The sequence below is a fragment of the Ochotona princeps genome, chromosome X, assembly GCF_030435755.1.
Source record: "Ochotona princeps isolate mOchPri1 chromosome X, mOchPri1.hap1, whole genome shotgun sequence".
NCBI classification, from domain to species: Eukaryota; Metazoa; Chordata; class Mammalia; order Lagomorpha; family Ochotonidae; genus Ochotona; species Ochotona princeps.
Window position 1 is genome coordinate 65,812,796 of NC_080865.1, and position 18,048 is coordinate 65,830,843.

Sequence of the window (18,048 nt, forward strand, 5' to 3'; positions counted from 1 at the left end):
TGCTTTGTTTTCCCTTCCTTTTTTCACCTGCTTTGGTTATGTGGACTCCTAGACCTGCAGAGCTGCTCGTTCTCCCATTGTCTTGTCTGGCGCGCCTCTTTCCCCATCTCACTTCATACTCTCTGTTTAAGCAAAAGGACGTGGGCGGCCGCTGAAAAAAAAATGAAATCGTTACCATGGTAACTGCCGTGTCCAACATTGCTGTGTTCGACGAGTGTTTGTGTCAGCCTTAGGGAAAAAACATAGCAAACCAAGAAGAATTTCGCAGACTAAAAGCTTTCAAATTAGCCCGCTCCGGCCTGAATTGGAATCAAGAAAGAGTTACTCTCAGACTTCAGCGCAGCCCAACCTAGCAGCAGTTAGCTCTCTTACGGACGTAACGAGCGCCCCGAGGCGAAGGAATGACGCTGTGGGCGGGGCCTTGTGTATGCCACGCCCAGTCGCTTTCCGCTCACGCGCCGTAGGGAAGCGTGGTCGGTGCTGGGCACACGCGCGGTACGGAAGTGTGCTGAAGTGCACCGGAAGACGCCGGAGTAGAGCGATGGCGGGTTTGACGGTTAGAGACCCTGCGGTGGATCGTTCTCTACGTTCAGTATTTGGTGAGAGGAATTTGGTCGAGTCAAGTATCTTCGGGGAGGGACTCTCCCCCCGGCACCCCCATCCTTCTTGAATCGCCCCGGGAACTTGTGGCACTCTCCCTACGTAACCTCCGGGGCGGCCAACTGGTGGACTCACGGGCAAAGACGCTCCCTTTTGCAGAGGTTTCGCAGGCTTTCTGCATTATCGTTGAAGAAGTTAGATTTACGTTCAGCCTTTACCCGTTTCTCCTTTTATGAGCTTCACTTATTGTCTAGAAGACAGAGTGCATGGCTATAGTCCTGAACTGTCCCGTAGTACTTACCACCCCCGGAATACAGATTGTTTGTGGAGTATATAGATTCCCCTGTCCACTTCTCCGTTGTATCATAAGGATTTTCATTCTTTGCTTCTTCGTTGTAACGTTTTAGTTCAATGGTAGTGGCAACTAATCATCTGTCTTCCTGAAATGGATTATAAATAAATGAATGAATAATAATAAAGATCTCCTCAGAGGAACTTTAAGAAGACCAAAACAATTCTGAGTAATTTTGTTCGGCTGGAGTAAGTTTGCTTTTCTTTTTTTTTTTTTGTTTTTTTTTTTTAACCTACAAAAGGAGTCATGGCCATTCTTCCTTAAGGGCATATGCATCTGAAAATATGGACATATGAACTCATTTTCAAAATCCTACACATTTAAAAAATTTTTTGAATTATTATGTTCCCTGATACAGTATTGTAGGTATAAGAATTGGCCCTTCTCCCTCCCCATCTGCTCCTCGCATTTTCCCCTTCCAGACAATTACAGTAGTGTAGTCCTCCAGCAACAGTAACAAGTTCAACATTATATTACCCACCTACACCATGGCATTGTAGGTAGAGACAAAGGTAGAAAATCTAGTATCAGATTGTCAAGCTAGATTTAAGCATTTCTTTAGGAGTCCTCCTTTTATTCAGAAGTAGTGATACAGATTGCAACGTATCTTAACTTCCCTGTTTGCTAACCTCCATTAAATAGTTCATCTAGAGAATATACTTATACTGATTCACCTATGTAGTTATTTGGTTTGTATTTTTTGTGTGAAGGTTACACAGAGAGAACATGATATTTGTCCTTTTGGGATTGGCTTGTATGAGCATAATGCTCTGCAGTTTGGAACATTTTGTTGCAAATGGTAGAATTTCATTTATTATTATTTTTATTTTGCGTTATGTAGTGTTAAAGGTATAGTGCTTCTCCCCTTTCCTTTCCTCCTTCCCCCTTCTCCCCGTTGTCCTTCAGGTGTAATCCTGACTCCAGCTGTCTGCTCCTCACATGTATCATGACATTGTGTATATAAGCCCTGTGGTGAGTCTAGTATGTTGTGATCAAGGTATATTGAACAATTTTATTAGAGGCCTTCTTGCTGAGTAACTATTGATAAAACTTGCAGACCTTCAGGTAAATACCAATGCCTCAATATTAATTTCAGCAAAAGTTTAACAAAGCTAATAGTAGACAGATCAGAAAACTAACATTCATCAATTCTTGTACCTTTTGTGTTTAGCCTCAATGGTTTATTCACTTATTAAGAGGCCTGAATAGGGCCCGGCGGCGTGGCCTAGCGGCTAAAGTCCTCGCCTTGAACGCTCCAGGATCCCATATGGGCGGTTCTAATCCCGGCAGCTCCACTTCCCATCCAGTTCCCTGCCTGTGGCCTGGGAAAGCAGTGGAGGACGGCCCAAAGCTTTGGGTCCTTGCATCCGCGTGGGAGACCTGGAGGAGGTTCCTGGTTCCCGGCTTCGGATCGGCGCATCACCGGCCATTGTGCTCACTTGGGGAGTGAATCATCAAATGGAAGATCTTCCTCTTTGTCTCTCCTCCTCTCTGTATATCTGACTTTGTAATAAAAATAAATGAATCTTTTTTAAAAAGAGGCCTGAATAAGTACAGTGGAACTGAGATTTTAGGAACACTTTTGAACCAGTTGTCATGTCAATGATGTGAGTAGACACTGCACTTTAACTAAAGATCTGCAAGCTCCAAATTGAAGTATTATCTGTTTTTTTCCCTAGTGGGAAACATTCCTTATGAAGCTACCGAAGAACAATTAAAGGACATCTTTTCTGAGGTTGGGCCTGTTGTTAGTTTCAGGTGAGACATACTTTTATTTCTTGGTTTCTTAAACATCAGAGCAAATTTGACTTTTAGTAATAATGGCAAAGTTTTTTGATTTGTGTTTCAAACTTGTGATTTTCCACGTGTTTATTTGTGTAGCAACCTTATTAATATATAAATGACACTATGTAATTATCATTCATTCTTACCTAAAAGGTATTTTATTTTTTCCTTAAAAATGTTTTAAAAGGGGGCCAATATTATGGTGCAACTGATTATGCCACTGCTTACAATATTGTCATCCATGTCAGAGTACTGGTTTGAGTTCTGACTGCTCTGCTTCCCTACTTGCTTTCTGCTAATGTGTCTGAGAAGGCAGTGGAAGGTGGCCTCTGCCACCCAGGATGGAATTTTTGGCTTCTGTTTGGCTCACACCTAACTTGAAGCTGTTTGTAAAGTAAACCAGTAGATGGGCAATCTCTTCCTATCACCCTATGTTTCAAATGAATAAATAAAGGACTTTTTCCTTTATTCATTTGACTCAGTGATGCAGAGGCAATGAGAAAGAGAGATCTTCCATCCCCTAGTTCACTCTTCAAATGATTACAACAGCTAGGATTTGGCCGGGTTGAAGCCAGGAGCAGGAGCTTCATCTAGGTCTCCCATGTGGGTGCAGGGGACCAAGCACATGGGCCATCTGCTGCTGCATTCCCAAGTACATTAACAGGGAACTTTGGGAAGTGAGGCAGCTGGGACTCAAAGTGGTATCCCATGGGATGCTGTCCCTGCAGGTGGCAGCTTTACCCACTGCACACAAATGCTAGCCTCTTCAATATTTCAGTGAGGCTGATATAAGGTTATGTTATACTGGGCCAAATTAGAATGTGGCAGTGTTAGCAGGAATGCTGTGTGTGTATATGTGTATGTACCTGTACCATTTGTTCTGGTTCTGCTCTCTAGATTGGTATATGATAGGGAGACAGGAAAACCAAAGGGTTATGGCTTCTGTGAATATCAAGACCAAGAGACAGCACTTAGTGCCATGCGGAACCTGAATGGGCGTGAGTTCAGTGGAAGAGCGCTTCGAGTAGACAATGCGGCCAGTGAAAAGAACAAAGAAGAGCTGAAGAGTAAGTGTAAACCCAAGTTGTATACAATATCAATTATGATTAATGTGATAATTAAAGTGTTCTGTTTGCTATATGTTTTAGCATATCTTGACATGCTTACCCATGCCACTTTTTAATCAAGGTGCCTGAGTTAGGGAAATGTGTGTCTTTTGAGAACACAAAGTGGAATAAAGTTCCAATTAAAGATGAATTTGGGTTCACCAGGCCACTAGTAGTGCTAAAAATGTGATAGTAATAGACCCGGGAGTTTTGTTTTGAAATTAGCATCTTTTTCTGTTAACACTTTTTGCTTCTGAACTAACTTGAGAAGTCAATACAAATTGCTCTCTAGTTTTTGTCTGTGTGATTATGCTCCCAGCTTTCCTTTGACAACATTAACTATCCTCTGAGTTTCCTCCATGGAAACCAGATTTTCAGACCTTCAAAGAATGTGAGGTTATCAGCCGACCCATACAGCAATCCTGGGAAATAGATACTTGCAATGACTTAGCTTTTTATTTGTCCCCCTAATTTCTACCTTTTTTTTTTTCCCAATCAGGCCTTGGCACTGGTGCCCCAGTCATTGAGTCACCTTACGGAGAGACCATCAGTCCCGAGGATGCCCCTGAGTCAATTAGCAAAGCAGTTGCCAGTCTTCCACCAGAGCAGATGTTTGAGCTGATGAAACAAATGAAGGTGGGAGGAGGCATTAGGTTAAGGATAAAGCAGATTACGTTAGATTTTCAAGAAGTAAATTTATGAGTTAATAAACAGAACTTAAACAGAAATTGTGTCTGAATACCAGTGTTTCTAGCACATTCAGTAGTCCATGTGTACACAGCATATTTATTTTGTGCAAAAACTTTCCATTTTTATATGTACAAATGCATCTGTTCAGACAGCTGGGTTTTTATGACCCATGGATATCAGATACAGATATTTAAATGTGGCTTTTTTCCTAAATGACCTTGTCACTAGATTTAAAATGCCTTTTCCTTCTGACTTCCATGACCCAGACTTTGTGTACCATGTTAAAAAAAAAATCTGATGGCTGAAGCAGCCTCTTGAGTATTACCTTTCTCAGATGGGAAAGTTCTAGATCACTCTCCGTTTCCAGGTAATAAACACGGAACCTGATAATGGGATTTGCTTCTCTTCTCAGCTCTGTGTCCAGAATAGTCCTCAGGAAGCACGGAACATGCTGCTTCAGAACCCTCAGCTGGCTTATGCTCTGCTGCAGGCACAGGTGGTGATGAGAATTGTTGATCCAGAGATTGCCCTGGTGAGTGCTTCTGTTTCTTCTATGGCAGTGGGACGACGTGCCTTGAGTGGGATAGGAACTGCATTATTGTGTTGTTCAACAAGACAGCTCACAGGGTTTTCTTTTCACTTTTTAGAAAATTCTGCATCGCCAAACAAATATTCCAACACTGATTACAGGCAACCCCCAGCCAGTCCATGCTGCTGGGCCTGGCTCAGCACCCGGTGTGCCAATGAACCAGCAGAATCCTCAGGCTCCTCAGGCCCAGGCTTTGGTAGGACTTATTCCTTCATATTTCTTTTGTCTGAGAATATCATGTATTTTTTAGGAGAAAGTCTTGAAAAAGAATGGTCAGGAAATTGAGATGATAGTTGGTAATTTTCAGGTTTCAGAAATTAACAGCATCTGAATCAATAAAGATTCAGTTTTAGTTCTGTGAAATAGAGATTTTTTTTTTATATTTTCTTACAAGTTAATTTTGTATGTATACCAGATATGCATATACTGTGGTTGGTCCTTCATTATTCCATGTACATTATCATATTTGTCTTCACAGTGTTTAAACGAGGTTAACGTTCTTAATTTTTTGTTTAATATTTATTTATTTGTTTGCCTGGCAAAGATACAGAGAAAAAAAAGAGAGAGATTATTCTTCCATCTGCTGGTTCACTCCCCAAATTACCACAACAAAGCCAGGAGCCTAGAGCTCCAACCAGGTCTCCCTCCTGGGGACAAGGGCCCAAGAGTCTGGGCCATCTTCCATTGCTTTCCCAGGTGCATTAACAGGGAGCTACAACAGAAGTAGAGCAGCCAGGATTAAGATGGGATGCTGGTGTTGCAGGTGACCTCTTAAGCCGCTGTGCCACAACACCAGTCCTGAGGTTGCACCTTTATTTTCTTTATTATCAATGGAAATAAAAATTCGCTTCCCAAACATGACAAAACCCTAAAGATGTGAACAGAGGAAAACCAAAGACAAATGATAAATTAGGAAAAAACTATTTACCACACATAAGAGGGATAAAAGGCTGATTAATAAAGAGCTGTAATGATGTTTAAAATTATTTATTGCCGTATTATAATAGCAAAAAAATTGGAAATATTCTTGGGCCAGCATGGTGGCACAACATGCTGATCTGCCCTATTGCAGCAGCATCCTATATCAATGCTGGTTCATGTCTCAGCTATTCCACTTTCAATCCAACTCCCTGCTTATGACCTGGGAAAGCAATGTAAGATGGTCCAGATCAAGTCCTTGGGACCCTGCACCCACATGGGAGACCTGGAAGAAGTTCCTGGCTCCTGGCTTTGAATCAGCTCAACTCCAGTCATTGTAGCCACTTGGGGAGTGAACCAGCAGATGAAAGTATCTCTGTCTCTCTTTCTCTGTGTAAATCTGCCTTTCAAACAAAAATAATGGATTTTTTTTTTTTAAATGAATACTTCCTAAATGTGCATTCTTGGAGAATAGAGAAAACTTATTCACCCAATGAACTACTATGCAACAGTTAAACTACATCTGTCAGTATGGATGACTTTCAGAACCGTAATTCTCTAAAGCAGTAAGATGGACTAAGACGTGAGGCATCAACTTAGATAGGTTAAAAACAGTACCATGTGGAAGTGAAGCAGTGAAAAATTTCCCAAAATGTGTTATACTGTGTTTCTGCATCAGTCTACAGAAATAAATCCTGAAGGTATGTTGAGTAAGTTAACAAAAAATATATTCAATATGTAATGATTCATATAAAAAGCTTATAAACATCAGGTGCAACCCTCTGACATAGTGATTAAGCCACTGTTTGTGATGCCTGCATTCTATGTTGGAGTGCCTGGGTTTAATCCCTGGCTCTAGCTCCCTTCTCCAGCTTTCTGCTAATGCAGAATCTGGGAGGTAGTGCACCTGTCTCAGGTGATTGAGTCCCTGATACTTATGTGGGAGACCTAGATTGAGTTCCCAGCTCCCATCTTTGGCCTTAGGCCCAGTAGACAACTGGGGAGTGAACCAACACATGGGAGTATAAGTGGTCACCCCCTTCTCTCCCTCCCTCTCACAAAGTTTAAAAATTGTTAAGTATGTAAAAAATGTCTAGTGTTCAAGAAGAGGATTCAACATGCAATTTGGAAAAATCATATGGAAGATTTTGGACTTATTTTTTTTTCTAAGTTGGGTATTATTTTCTAATGATTTAAAACTGTAATTTTTCATAATTAAAAAAAAAGCCTTTTATAAATTAGTTACGAAATCACCAATAACCCAGTAGTAATTGGGCAGTGAATGTAAGCAGTTTACAAAAGTAGAATATATAAATGTATGAAAAAGTATTCAAACTCAAGATAAATATAAACTATAATCTACCATTTTTTTACCTATTAGGGTGGCAGAACTAAACAAGATGGATGGATTGTACAGATGTACAGGGCAGAGGTCAGCAAACATTTTCTGTAAATTCCAAGATAGTAAATAATTTTGGCTTTGCAGGTCATCAGGATCTCTGTCACAACTACCCTACCATACTACTGTAAAATCAGTCATAAATAATACCTAAAGTGTGTGTGGTTGTGTTCCAGTAAGATGATGCTTATAATACGAAATAATTTTGGCCCTTGGACCATAGTTTACCAGCCTCTGCTTTCAAGAAATACTTTCCCTAAAGAAAGGCAAGATTAAATTAAAAGAAAGTAGCTGGTCCAAAATTAACACAATTGTAAATGGCAAGTCTAGCATCTGAACCTAGTTTGATTTGACCTCATAGCCTATTTTCTCTTACCCATCTCTATGTATGGCTTCCTCCTTTCTGTTTCAGTTTTGTTTGTGTTTTCCAAGTGTATGTGTGATTTTTTTTATGGCTTAGTTTTTTATTTATTGGACTCTGCTTTTCAAAGATAGTTCTCAGTTTCCCAAGGAATACAGAAGATAAAAAGATAACATTTCCCTTTCCTCCAAGGAACCTTGTTTTCCCTCCAAGGATCTTTTAAAGTAAGATTAGAATGTAAAACATTCCAGCACTCATATTGTGAGAGAGGGATGGGCCTCATCCTGTGATGCTGACATCCCATATGGGCACTGCTTCAAGTCTCAGCTGCTGAGCTTCTAGTCTAGCTCCTTGCTGATGGTTCCTGGGAAAGAACAGCAGATGATCCAAGTTCCTGGGCTTCCACCACCCTCAGGGGAGATTTAGATGGAACTCCAGGCTTCTGGCTTTGGCCTGGCCCAGTCCCAGATATCGCAGGCATTTGGAGAGTAAACCAGCAGATGGGAGATAGATCAGTCTCTCTGTCCCATTGTGTTTGTCTGTCACTCTAAATCTTTAAAAAAAAAAAAATCTGACATTTCTCCCCTCCCAGACTAGAATTATATGTGAGGACAGGAGTGAGGGAAAATTGATGAAAGTTTTAAAAGCCACTTTTCATCTGAAAAACAGATGGCCAGTGGTTGTGTCTTGAGTTTGGGGCATTCTTTGTTGTTGTTAATGCTCTTAATGCCTGGCCCCAGTTATAAAGTTGACAACTTCTATGCTCTATGCTGCCTTGCCACAGAGATAAGGCTTATCTGTCTCAGTTCTTAGAATATGCTGAATCTTAACTGTGTTTCGTATAAACATGCTCGTGATAAGTACTGCAACTTGCTTCTTTGAAATTCAGAGTGTGTGATAGATTTAACGTCCCGTAAGACATTCTATACCAAAAGAACACTTGATAATATACTTAGGATTGTCAATTTGATGAAGCTTTAAGACAGACTTAGTGTGTTAAGTCTCCATGAAAGCAACTACATACTATGCTTTTTGTCTTGGTCAGGGTGGAATGCATGTCAATGGTGCACCTCCTCTTATGCAAGCCACTATGCAAGGTGGTGTTCCAGCACCAGGGCAGATGCCGGCTGCTGTCACAGGACCTGGCCCTGGTCCCTTAGCTCCTGGAGGTAACTTTCATTTAGAGTCTTTTACCATTTCTGTACTTCGCTAGTTTTGTCATCATAGCTGCTGCAGTAAAGCCTGATTATTTTGTGGTAATAGGATATTGATTATAAAATGAATACAGGAGAGTATATTTGAAAGCCATGGAATGTGCATGTTTTAAAATTTCATGATTTTTAAAGTTATTGTACCAAAAAAAAAATTGTTATTGGGTAGCTGTGAATGGACTGAATTCTCCAATCAAAAGCTAGAGACTTTTAGATCAGGTTAAAAAGCTCATAAAAAAGACAAACACAAAATACATAGTCACATCTGTTACTGTGTTTATCGGGCCTAAAACTATGTTTTAATAAATATAATCAGAACAGCAATAACAAAAAGGCAGTTTAAAAACTCTGCTCATTGAAAGTATATAGATAGGTAATTAAGAATATTGCTTTTGCAGTTAATTTTTCTTTTTAAAAAGATTTTATTTAGTTGCCACAGTGATGGAGAGACAGAAAGGTCTTCTATTGGCTGATTCACTCCCCAAATGTTTGCAACAGTCAGGGCTGGGCCAGGCCACAACGAGGAGCCAGAAACTCCAGCCACATTTCGCACGTGGGCAGCAGGGGCCCAAGTGATTGGTCTGTCTTCTCCTGCCTTCTCAGGCATGTTAGCAGGGAACTGGATCAGAAGAGAACATCTGGGATTCAATTCAGTGCTCTGATATGGAACAGTGGTATTGTGAATGATTGCTTATCCCAATGCACTACAATGCTGACCCCGGTTAACATCTCATTGTACCTAAAAACGCTGAGAAAAATAACAGTTTTTTATATGAATACCTTTGTGACTCTAAGATGTATTATCAACATTTAAAGTTTTTTATACAACAAATTTCTTTGTGTTTATTTCCCTAATATGAGTTAGATTGACCATAGCGCTGCTCATGAGAACGATTTAGATGACTGTTTTGTAAAGAAATCGGTCCACACAGCTAAGTTGGCAGGGATTGGATTTTTTTTTAAGATTTTATTTACTTTTATTAGGAAGATATACAGAGAGAAGGACATACAAAGAGAAAGATCCTCCATCTGCTGGCTCACTCCCCAAGTAACCACAACGGTTGGAGCTGAGCCAATCTGAAGCCAGGAGCCAAGAACCTCTTCCGGGTCTGCAACTTAGGTGCAGGGTCCCAAAACCATGGTCCATCCTCCTCTCCTTCCCAGTCCATAAGCAGGGAGCTGGATAGGAAGTAGAACAGATGGGATGCGAATCGGCATCCATATGGGATCCTGGGCATGCAAGACAAAGATTTAGCCACTAGACTACTGCACCAGGCCCCAGGGGTGGATTTTTTTAAAGATTTATTTATTTTTATTGCAAAGTCAGATTTACGGAGAAAAGGAGAAACAGGAAGATCTTCTGTCTGCTGATTCACTGCCCAAGAGACCACAATGGCCAGAGCTGAGCAGATCTGAAACAAGGTTCCGGGAGCTTCTTCCATATTTCCCACGCGGGGGCAGGGTCCCAGGGCTTTGGGCCATCCTCCACTGCTTTCCCAGGCCACAAGCAGGGAGCTGGATGCGAAGCTGGGCTGCTGGGATTAGAACTGGGGACCATATAGAATCCTGGCTTGTTCAAGGCAAGGACTTTAGCTGCTGAGCTACCACATTGAGCCCCAGGAGATGGATTTTTAAAGAAATTTTCAGTAAATCAGATTTTTCATTATCCATATTATCCTGATTGAGTTCTAAATCTCTAAAAGAAAAATTGGCTCAGACTTTTATACGGTTTTGAGTTAGAAGTGTCTAGGTTACCTTAAAATGTTGTCCTTTTATATTACATGTATGCAAGCCATAATAGTGTACAGGTTGTTACAGGTGTTAAAAAGTACTTAGATTGGTCCATATCTTGTTCAGTGAGACACATGCAGTGGTCACATACTTGAATGTCACAGCAGTGTGAGAGTGCTATAAAGGTTTCTGTGTGCCTGCTCTCCATTTCTGTCCTTAGCTTGTCGTAAGCTGTTAGCACACGGTGTGTAGATCAGCACCATTGGTGGGTGACATTTTGAATAATGCGCTAGTGGGCAAGACTACATCCTTAGCCATAAAATAAAATCTTAGCAAATTCAGAAGAAAAGACAGTTTTGCAGAACACATTCTTTAATTATAAGCCAATAAAGGTAAAGATATTGAAATGTGACTAAAATAATCCTTTCTTGGAAGAATAAGGGACATACTGTCAGTAATCCTTGAATTAAAGAGAAAATTTCAAAAATTATGAATTTCCTGAAAGATGGCAAGAACCGTGTGTGTGTGAGAGACAAAAAGTGTGAGTGAGGCCGGCATGTGGTAGAGTGGGTTAAGACACTGCTTGTGATGTTAACATCCACATATCCTACTGCCAGTTCAATTCCTGGCTGCTCTGCTTCCTCTTCTGATGTGCCTGAAAAGGCAATGGGAGATGTCCAAGTGCCACTCATGTGGGCAGCTCAAATGTAGCTCCTGCCACTGGTTTCACCCTGTCCTAGACCTGGCTGTTGAAGCCATTTGGCAAGTGAACAAAAGATGGAAGATTGATCTCTCTCTCTTTTCTCTTTTAATCTGCCTTCCACATAAATACATATTTTTTTTTAAAGTGTGAGAAATAAGGAAGGCAGTACTTAAGGGAAAACGGATACCTTTAAATACCTATATTAATAAAATACAGAAGAACTCTATGTACTAGGTTTAAAGAATTAGAAAAATAATGAACCAGAAGGTATCAGGACAAGGAAATCAATAAGGATAAAAATTGAAACTATAAGAGAAGTTTAAGTAGTTAAACTTTCAAATGATTTTTCATGAATTTGTAACATTTGCCCTTCTAAAATAACACTTAACTAAGATTTTTTTTTTTTTTCAGATACGGAGCTATTCCATAGTTGAGGAGAGAGAGCCTCAGAACAAAAGTGGTCAAAGAAAATGAATAGATACTTCATGAAAGAATGAGTCCAAATAACCTACCACAACAAATTCATTTACAGTTAGGGGATTACAAATTAAATAACAGATCTCACTTTACCCAAACCCATCAAAGTAATAGATTTTTTTAAAGTGAGGTAACAAGGATCCAGTGAGATCCTAATGGCTAAGTCTTTGTCTTGCATGAGCCAGGATTTCATATGAGCTCTGGTTCGTATCCCAGCTGCTCCACTTACCATCTAGCTCCCTGATTGTAGCCTAGGAAAGCAATCAAGGATGGCCCAAACCCTTGGGACCTTATCCCCGCTTGGGAGACCTGGAAGAAGCTCCTGGCTCCTGGCTTTAGATTGGCTTAGCTCTGGCCATTGCAGCTACTTGGGATGTGAACTAGCAGATGGAAGATCTTTCTCTCTGTTTCTCTTTCTCTGTAAATCTCACTTTCCTGGAAAGATAAATATATCTTTAATAATAATAATAATAATGTGACATAACAGTATTGATGCAGGAAGTAATATTCACACATTACTGATGAAAAAGAAGTTTTGGACCCAGTAGGATGATTAATTGGTTCACACTTCACTTCCTAGGGCCACATCCTCTATGGCCACAGGTGCGTGTCCTAGATGCTCCACTTCCCACCCAGCTCTGTGCTTGTGGACTGGGAAAGCAGTAGAGGACAGCCCAAAGCCTTGGGACCCTGCTCTAGTGTCGCAGACCTGGAAGAAGCTCCTGCCTCCTGGCTTCAGACGAGCTCAGCTCCGGGTGTTGTGGCCACTTAAGGAGTGAACCAGTGGGTGGAGGGTCTGGATCTCCTTCCTCTGTAAATCTGCCTTCCCTATAAAAATAAATCTTGAGGGCCCGGCGGCATGGCCTAGCGGCTAAAGTCCTTGCCTTGAAAGCCCCGGGATCCCATATGGGCGCCGGTTCTAATCCCGGCAGCTCCACTTCCCATCCAGCTCCCTGCTTGTGGCCTGGGAAAGCAGTCAAGGACGGCCCAATGCTTTGGGACCCTGCACCCGCGTGGGAGACCTGGAAGAGGTTCCTGGTTCCCGGCATCGGATTGGCGCGTACTGGCCCATTGCGGCTCACTTGGGGAGTGAAACATCGGATGGAAAATCTTCCTCTCTGTTTCTCCTCCTCTCTGTATATCCGGCTTTCCAATAATAATAAAAAATCTTTAAAAAAAAATAAATCTTGTAAAAGAAAAAAGAAAATAAGAAGCTTTTCAGTTCTAATGAAATCAGCTAGCATTGAATATTCCCATACAGTTTAACCCCCCAATTGTACTCCTGGGAATTTAGCCCATACAAATAAAAGTACTGTTATAGGATAATGTATAATGTGAGAAATTATACCCTAAATGTCTTCTGCTCTTCCCTCAGATCTTATCTTTTTGTTGCTTTTGGTAATTGATGTGAATAGAATGAGTAGAACAGAACAGAGTGTTGTGGCAAGATAAGGACTTTTTTTAAGATTTTATTTATTTTTATTGGAAAGTCAGATTTTACAGAAAGAACGAGAGACAGAAAGATTTTCATCCATCGGTGTACTCCCCAAGCGGCCACGATGTCCGGAGCTGAACTTATCTGAAGCCAGGAGCCAGGAGCTTCTTCTGGGTCTCCCACGCAGGTGCAGGGTCCCAAGGCTTTGGGTCATCCTTTACTGCTTCCCCAGGCCACAAACAGGGAGCTGGATGTGAAGTGGAGCAGCCAGGACATGAACTGGTGCCCATATGAGATCCTGGCACATACAAGGCGAAGACTTAGTCACTAGGCTACTGTGCGGGGCCCAAACTTATTAAATTTTAAATTTTAAATCAGTGCCCCTGGCTCCTCGTTTGGTTCGGCTCAGCTGCGACCATTGTGGCCACTAAGGGAATAAACCAGCAGGCTAAAGATCTTTCTGTTTCTCCTTCTCTCTGTAATTCAGACCTGCCTCTCCAATAAAAATAAATAAATATTGTTTAAAAATGAGTAAGTAACTAAAATTTTAAAAATGTGTAATAGATGAAAATCCAGGTACAGCTCTACTATAGAAGAAAACATAACAGTAAGGTACTTTCAGCCTATGCTGCCAATGTAAAAACTACTGTCCTAATTGATTTTTCTTTCCACCCTTTATCTTCTAGGGGGAATGCAGACCCAGGTTGGGATGCCAGGAGGTGGACCGGTGGCCATGGAACGAGGACAAGGTAAACACATATTAGTGTCAGATTGGACTGGGCTTGTTAATGTTCCATATCTGCACTGTGTAATATACTACCAGTGACTGTTTAAATAAATATAAAGTTAATTGAAACTCAGTAAAATTTAAACTCAGTTCATAAATTAAATAAGTCAGTTTTTCAATCCATGTGCCCTATTGGACATAGCAGTTATAGAACTTGTATCTCTCATCACAGAAAGTTCTGTTGGATAGTGCTGAGCTAGACTTTCCACCTAGTGATTTAGAACTCTGCTCTACAAGATTAGATGATGAAGCAAGCGGAGCTCCTGTTTCCTGATAGCCTAATGACTCCACTTACATGTCCCTCTGTGACTGTCTGTTAATTGAGAAATTGTGGTTATGAGCATTTATTATGGCTTGGGTATGCCAACAGTCTGTCAGTCCTTTAAGTGTCTTATATTGTGGCAGTAATATAGACAGCAGGGGCAGCAACCGTCCCAAATCTCCACATCATTTATCTGTGTTGAAAAAAAAAATACAGAGGTTTGAAAACAGCATCAGGAAGAGAGAAGGAGAGAAAAGGAGCATCTGCTGCACACTGTGTCACACTGCAGTTTGCAGTAACAACCTTGAGAGTTAGGTGGCAGCACATCAGCTTTGCAGGCAAAAAGATGGAAGCTCAGAGTTGGAAGTTACTTGCTCAGGGGAACAAGGTCAGTCAGTCCTGAAATCTCAGGTGATATGGACTGGTGTTGGTGCGCTCATTCTCTCTTCCAGGTAGAAGGTGGCAGAGTTAAAATACAGAGATCTTTGATTTCAAAACCAGTAGTTACCCTGTCACATCACATTGCCTCTTATGTTTTAATATTCATTTGTTTATTTTGAAAGTCAGAATTACAGAAAGATCTTTCATCCACTGCTTCATGGCCAGATGGCCGTAGCAGCCAGAGTTGGCCAGGCTGAAGGTATGAGCCAGGAGCTTCTTGCAGGTCTCCCACATGGGTGGCAGGGGTCCAGTGTATGGGCCATCTTCTGCTGCTTTTGCCAGGTCACTAGCAGGGAGCTGAATAAGAAGCAGGTCAGCTATGACACAAACAGGATTACATATGGGATGCCAGCATTACAGTGAGCAGCTTAACAGGCTATACCACAACACAATCCCCACATTGCCTCATATTAATTTCTTTTTTTTTGAGATTTATTTATTTTTATTGAAAGGCAGATTTACAGAGAGAAGCAAACAGAGAAAAATCTTCCATCCTCTGGTTCACTTCCCAAGTGGCTGCAAATGGCGAGAGCTGAGCTGATCTGAAGCCAGGAGCCAGGAGCTTCTTCTGGGTCTCCCACATGGTGCAGGGTCCAAGACCCTGGGCCATCCTCTACTGCTTTAGCCACCAGGCCATTGCACCAGCCCAAAATGTTCTTCAGTGTCTTCTGCTTCTATGCATTGGGTCACTGTACCGAGAAAAGACTTCTTTGGATAAGCATGTAGAAGCTTAAGGTTTTTTTTTTTTAATCCTAGTATATATCCTGCAAGTGAAACCCGGTTTAACAGCAAAATATTAATATATAGGCCTTGGGCCAGTGCAGTGGCTTAGCAAGCTAATCCTCTGCCTGTGGTGCCAGTATCCCGTGTGGGTGACAGTTTGAGTCCAGGCTGCTCCACTTCTAATGCAGTTGCCTGCTTATGGCCTGGGAAAACAGCATAGGGTAGCTCCTTGGGACCCTGCACCTCTGTAGGAGACCTAGAAGAATCTCCTGGCTCCCAGCTTGGAAGCAACTCAGCTCTGGCCACCACGAGCAATTGAGGAGTGATCAAGTGGACGAAAGAAATCTTTCTCTATGTTTGTATTTCTCTCCCCACATTATAATTCTGACTTTCAAGTAAAAATGGATAATTTCAATTTTTTTGAAAAAGATATCGGTCCATAATTTGTTGTTGTCTGACAGCAGAACAAACTCCTGGCCAAATACCTTGTGTTTTCTCTAAGCATCCTGTGCTTTTCTGCTGTGGGCCATCCCCGCTAACAAACGGTTGTCTGTGTACCCCAGAGTGTTTTTGTAGTAGCAAGAAAGAATTAAGGCTTCGGTCATGCTTCTGTGTCTTCCCAAGCTAGCCATTCGTCAATGAAACTGTAGTGTATAACACATATTTCCAGAAGACATCTTTTGTTCCTGCCGTAGCTCACTTTTCTGGTCTAAAATTAACAAAGGAAAATTATCCATATGGTGAAGGTATGTGAAGGGTGTCTTCATGAAGAGACAGAAGTATGGTGAAATTTCTTTTATGATTTCCTTCAGTACCTAGCAGAAGAATAACATCTTTTCATTTGCACCCAATTTCTCTTCCTTTTCTGTAATCTCATGTTTCTTTTCTGCATGTAAAATGGTGAAAAGAGACAATGAGGGACTTGAGAACATACTTCTTGCTTTCTAACCATCTTTGTATATTGCAGGTGCCTTTACCACATTACTTTTTTGTTTGCTGTGGTCATGCTATGTGTTAAGAAAACAATGGTTATGGCAAAGTACTTGTGGAGTAATATCATCTGAAAATCAGTTCATACATTTCCCATTTCAATACTTTTTGGATAATGAATTTTTACGCTCTCTCCAGAATAAATCTCGCTTCCAGATTCAGTGTAATTTTTTTCATGTTTTACTTCTGAATATATATTCATTTTTTCTTTCTTTAACTAGACATTCAAAGTACCCTTTGTATATTTTGTGTGTATGTGTGTGCGTGTTTTAATAGCATCATCAGGACATTAAGGGGAAGACGTGGTTGTAGGGGTAAAAATGGAGAATGGCTGGTTATTCCTGCCAGATAAGTACAGTCCTGCATGTTTCCCTTTAGGAAGCTGTGTGGTGAAAAGTGGGACACTTTCGGGTACCCAATAAAGCTTGTGTGCTTTAGGAAGATTTTGTAGCTGGTGGGAAGCTCATGGACCCTTGGCTTGTTAACTTCCTCGTATACATCTCCAGTTTCCATGTGTGTGTGTGTGTCTGAGTGCAAGCTGTTTTAAGTATCTACTTTTTCTCCTTTTGAACTTACTGCTCACCTAGGAACCCTACAGCACTCGCCCGTGGGACCCACCGGGCCTGCATCAATTGAGCGAGTTCAAGGTACCCATTGTATCTGCGGGTTTCCTTTTGCTTGTGGTGTTCAGGGTGGGACTGTGAGATAAAAAGAGTTGTCTGGCAGTCATTCTTGCATTCAGAACTCAAAAGAGTAGTGTTTGGGGTGGGGGGGTTGGGATGTATTTTTTCCTACTGTGGTCACAAGCTTAAGATTGACCTTTTCACCTACAGCAGGGACCATGGATGATATTGGTGTCTGTCCACGGCTGTACTCCCTCCCTCCTGGTGTCAGGAGGCTTGGGTGGAACAACAACAGGTTGAGGAGACAGCAGATTCTTGTAGAACCATAGCAGTATTTGCTTATGCCAAGACCCTACCTCTCATTTGTAACTGTGATGCTTGAACTAAGACTGATGAGAAGGAAACACAGGAACCTAAGGTTCTTCAGGTTGCAGTGCTTGACCTTGGCAGGTTGTTCCCCAGTTTGCTCTCTATATAATTCCATCCATACTTCTGACATGTCACAGATTCTGCCAACACTCTACTTCTGTTCTTGAGCTACAAGAGGATTCTGCTGTGGTGCGTTGTCCCCCGGTCTAAGGTGTCTGAATTACATTGTCAGTGGCGTATAGAGTCACCTCTGGTTTCTTTATGTGTCCTTCACAGCAGTAACTCTCCATTTGTTTCCCTGTCAGTGCCGATGCAAGACCCCAGAGCAGCTCTGCAGCGAGGATCTTTGCCTGCCAATGTTCCAACTCCTCGAGGTCTTTTGGGAGATGCTCCGAATGACCCACGAGGAGGCACTTTACTTTCTGTCACTGGAGACGTAGAGCCTAGGTAAGTACAAACACAGAAGGAAACAGTTGGAAAATCAGGATTTTCCTTT

At 41.5% G+C, this 18,048-nt stretch overlaps 1 protein-coding gene across 5 annotated transcripts in view; it reads left to right on the plus strand.

The window, feature by feature from the left end:
- Positions 1-456: 456 nt before the first annotated feature.
- The window catches only part of CSTF2 (cleavage stimulation factor subunit 2), a 30,750-nt gene continuing 13,158 nt past the window's right edge, over positions 457-18,048 (plus strand). For 2 of the 5 annotated variants that reach the window (XM_058658411.1, XM_058658412.1), the window contains exons 1-10: positions 457-599; positions 2,632-2,710; positions 3,635-3,804; positions 4,343-4,479; positions 4,946-5,065; positions 5,181-5,318; positions 7,422-7,472; positions 8,846-8,969; positions 14,044-14,106; positions 17,858-17,999. In XM_058658411.1, coding sequence (XP_058514394.1) covers positions 542-599; positions 2,632-2,710; positions 3,635-3,804; positions 4,343-4,479; positions 4,946-5,065; positions 5,181-5,318; positions 7,422-7,472; positions 8,846-8,969; positions 14,044-14,106; positions 17,858-17,999 — 1,082 coding nt within the window. In that variant the 5' untranslated portion in view covers positions 457-541. Of the gene's footprint in view, positions 600-2,631; positions 2,711-3,634; positions 3,805-4,342; positions 4,480-4,945; positions 5,066-5,180; positions 5,319-7,421; positions 7,473-8,845; positions 8,970-14,043; positions 14,107-17,147; positions 17,214-17,397; positions 17,479-17,857; positions 18,000-18,048 lie in introns of all 5 variants that reach the window. The other 3 variants (XM_004590127.3, XM_058658413.1, XM_058658414.1) reach the window with 2 other exon arrangements.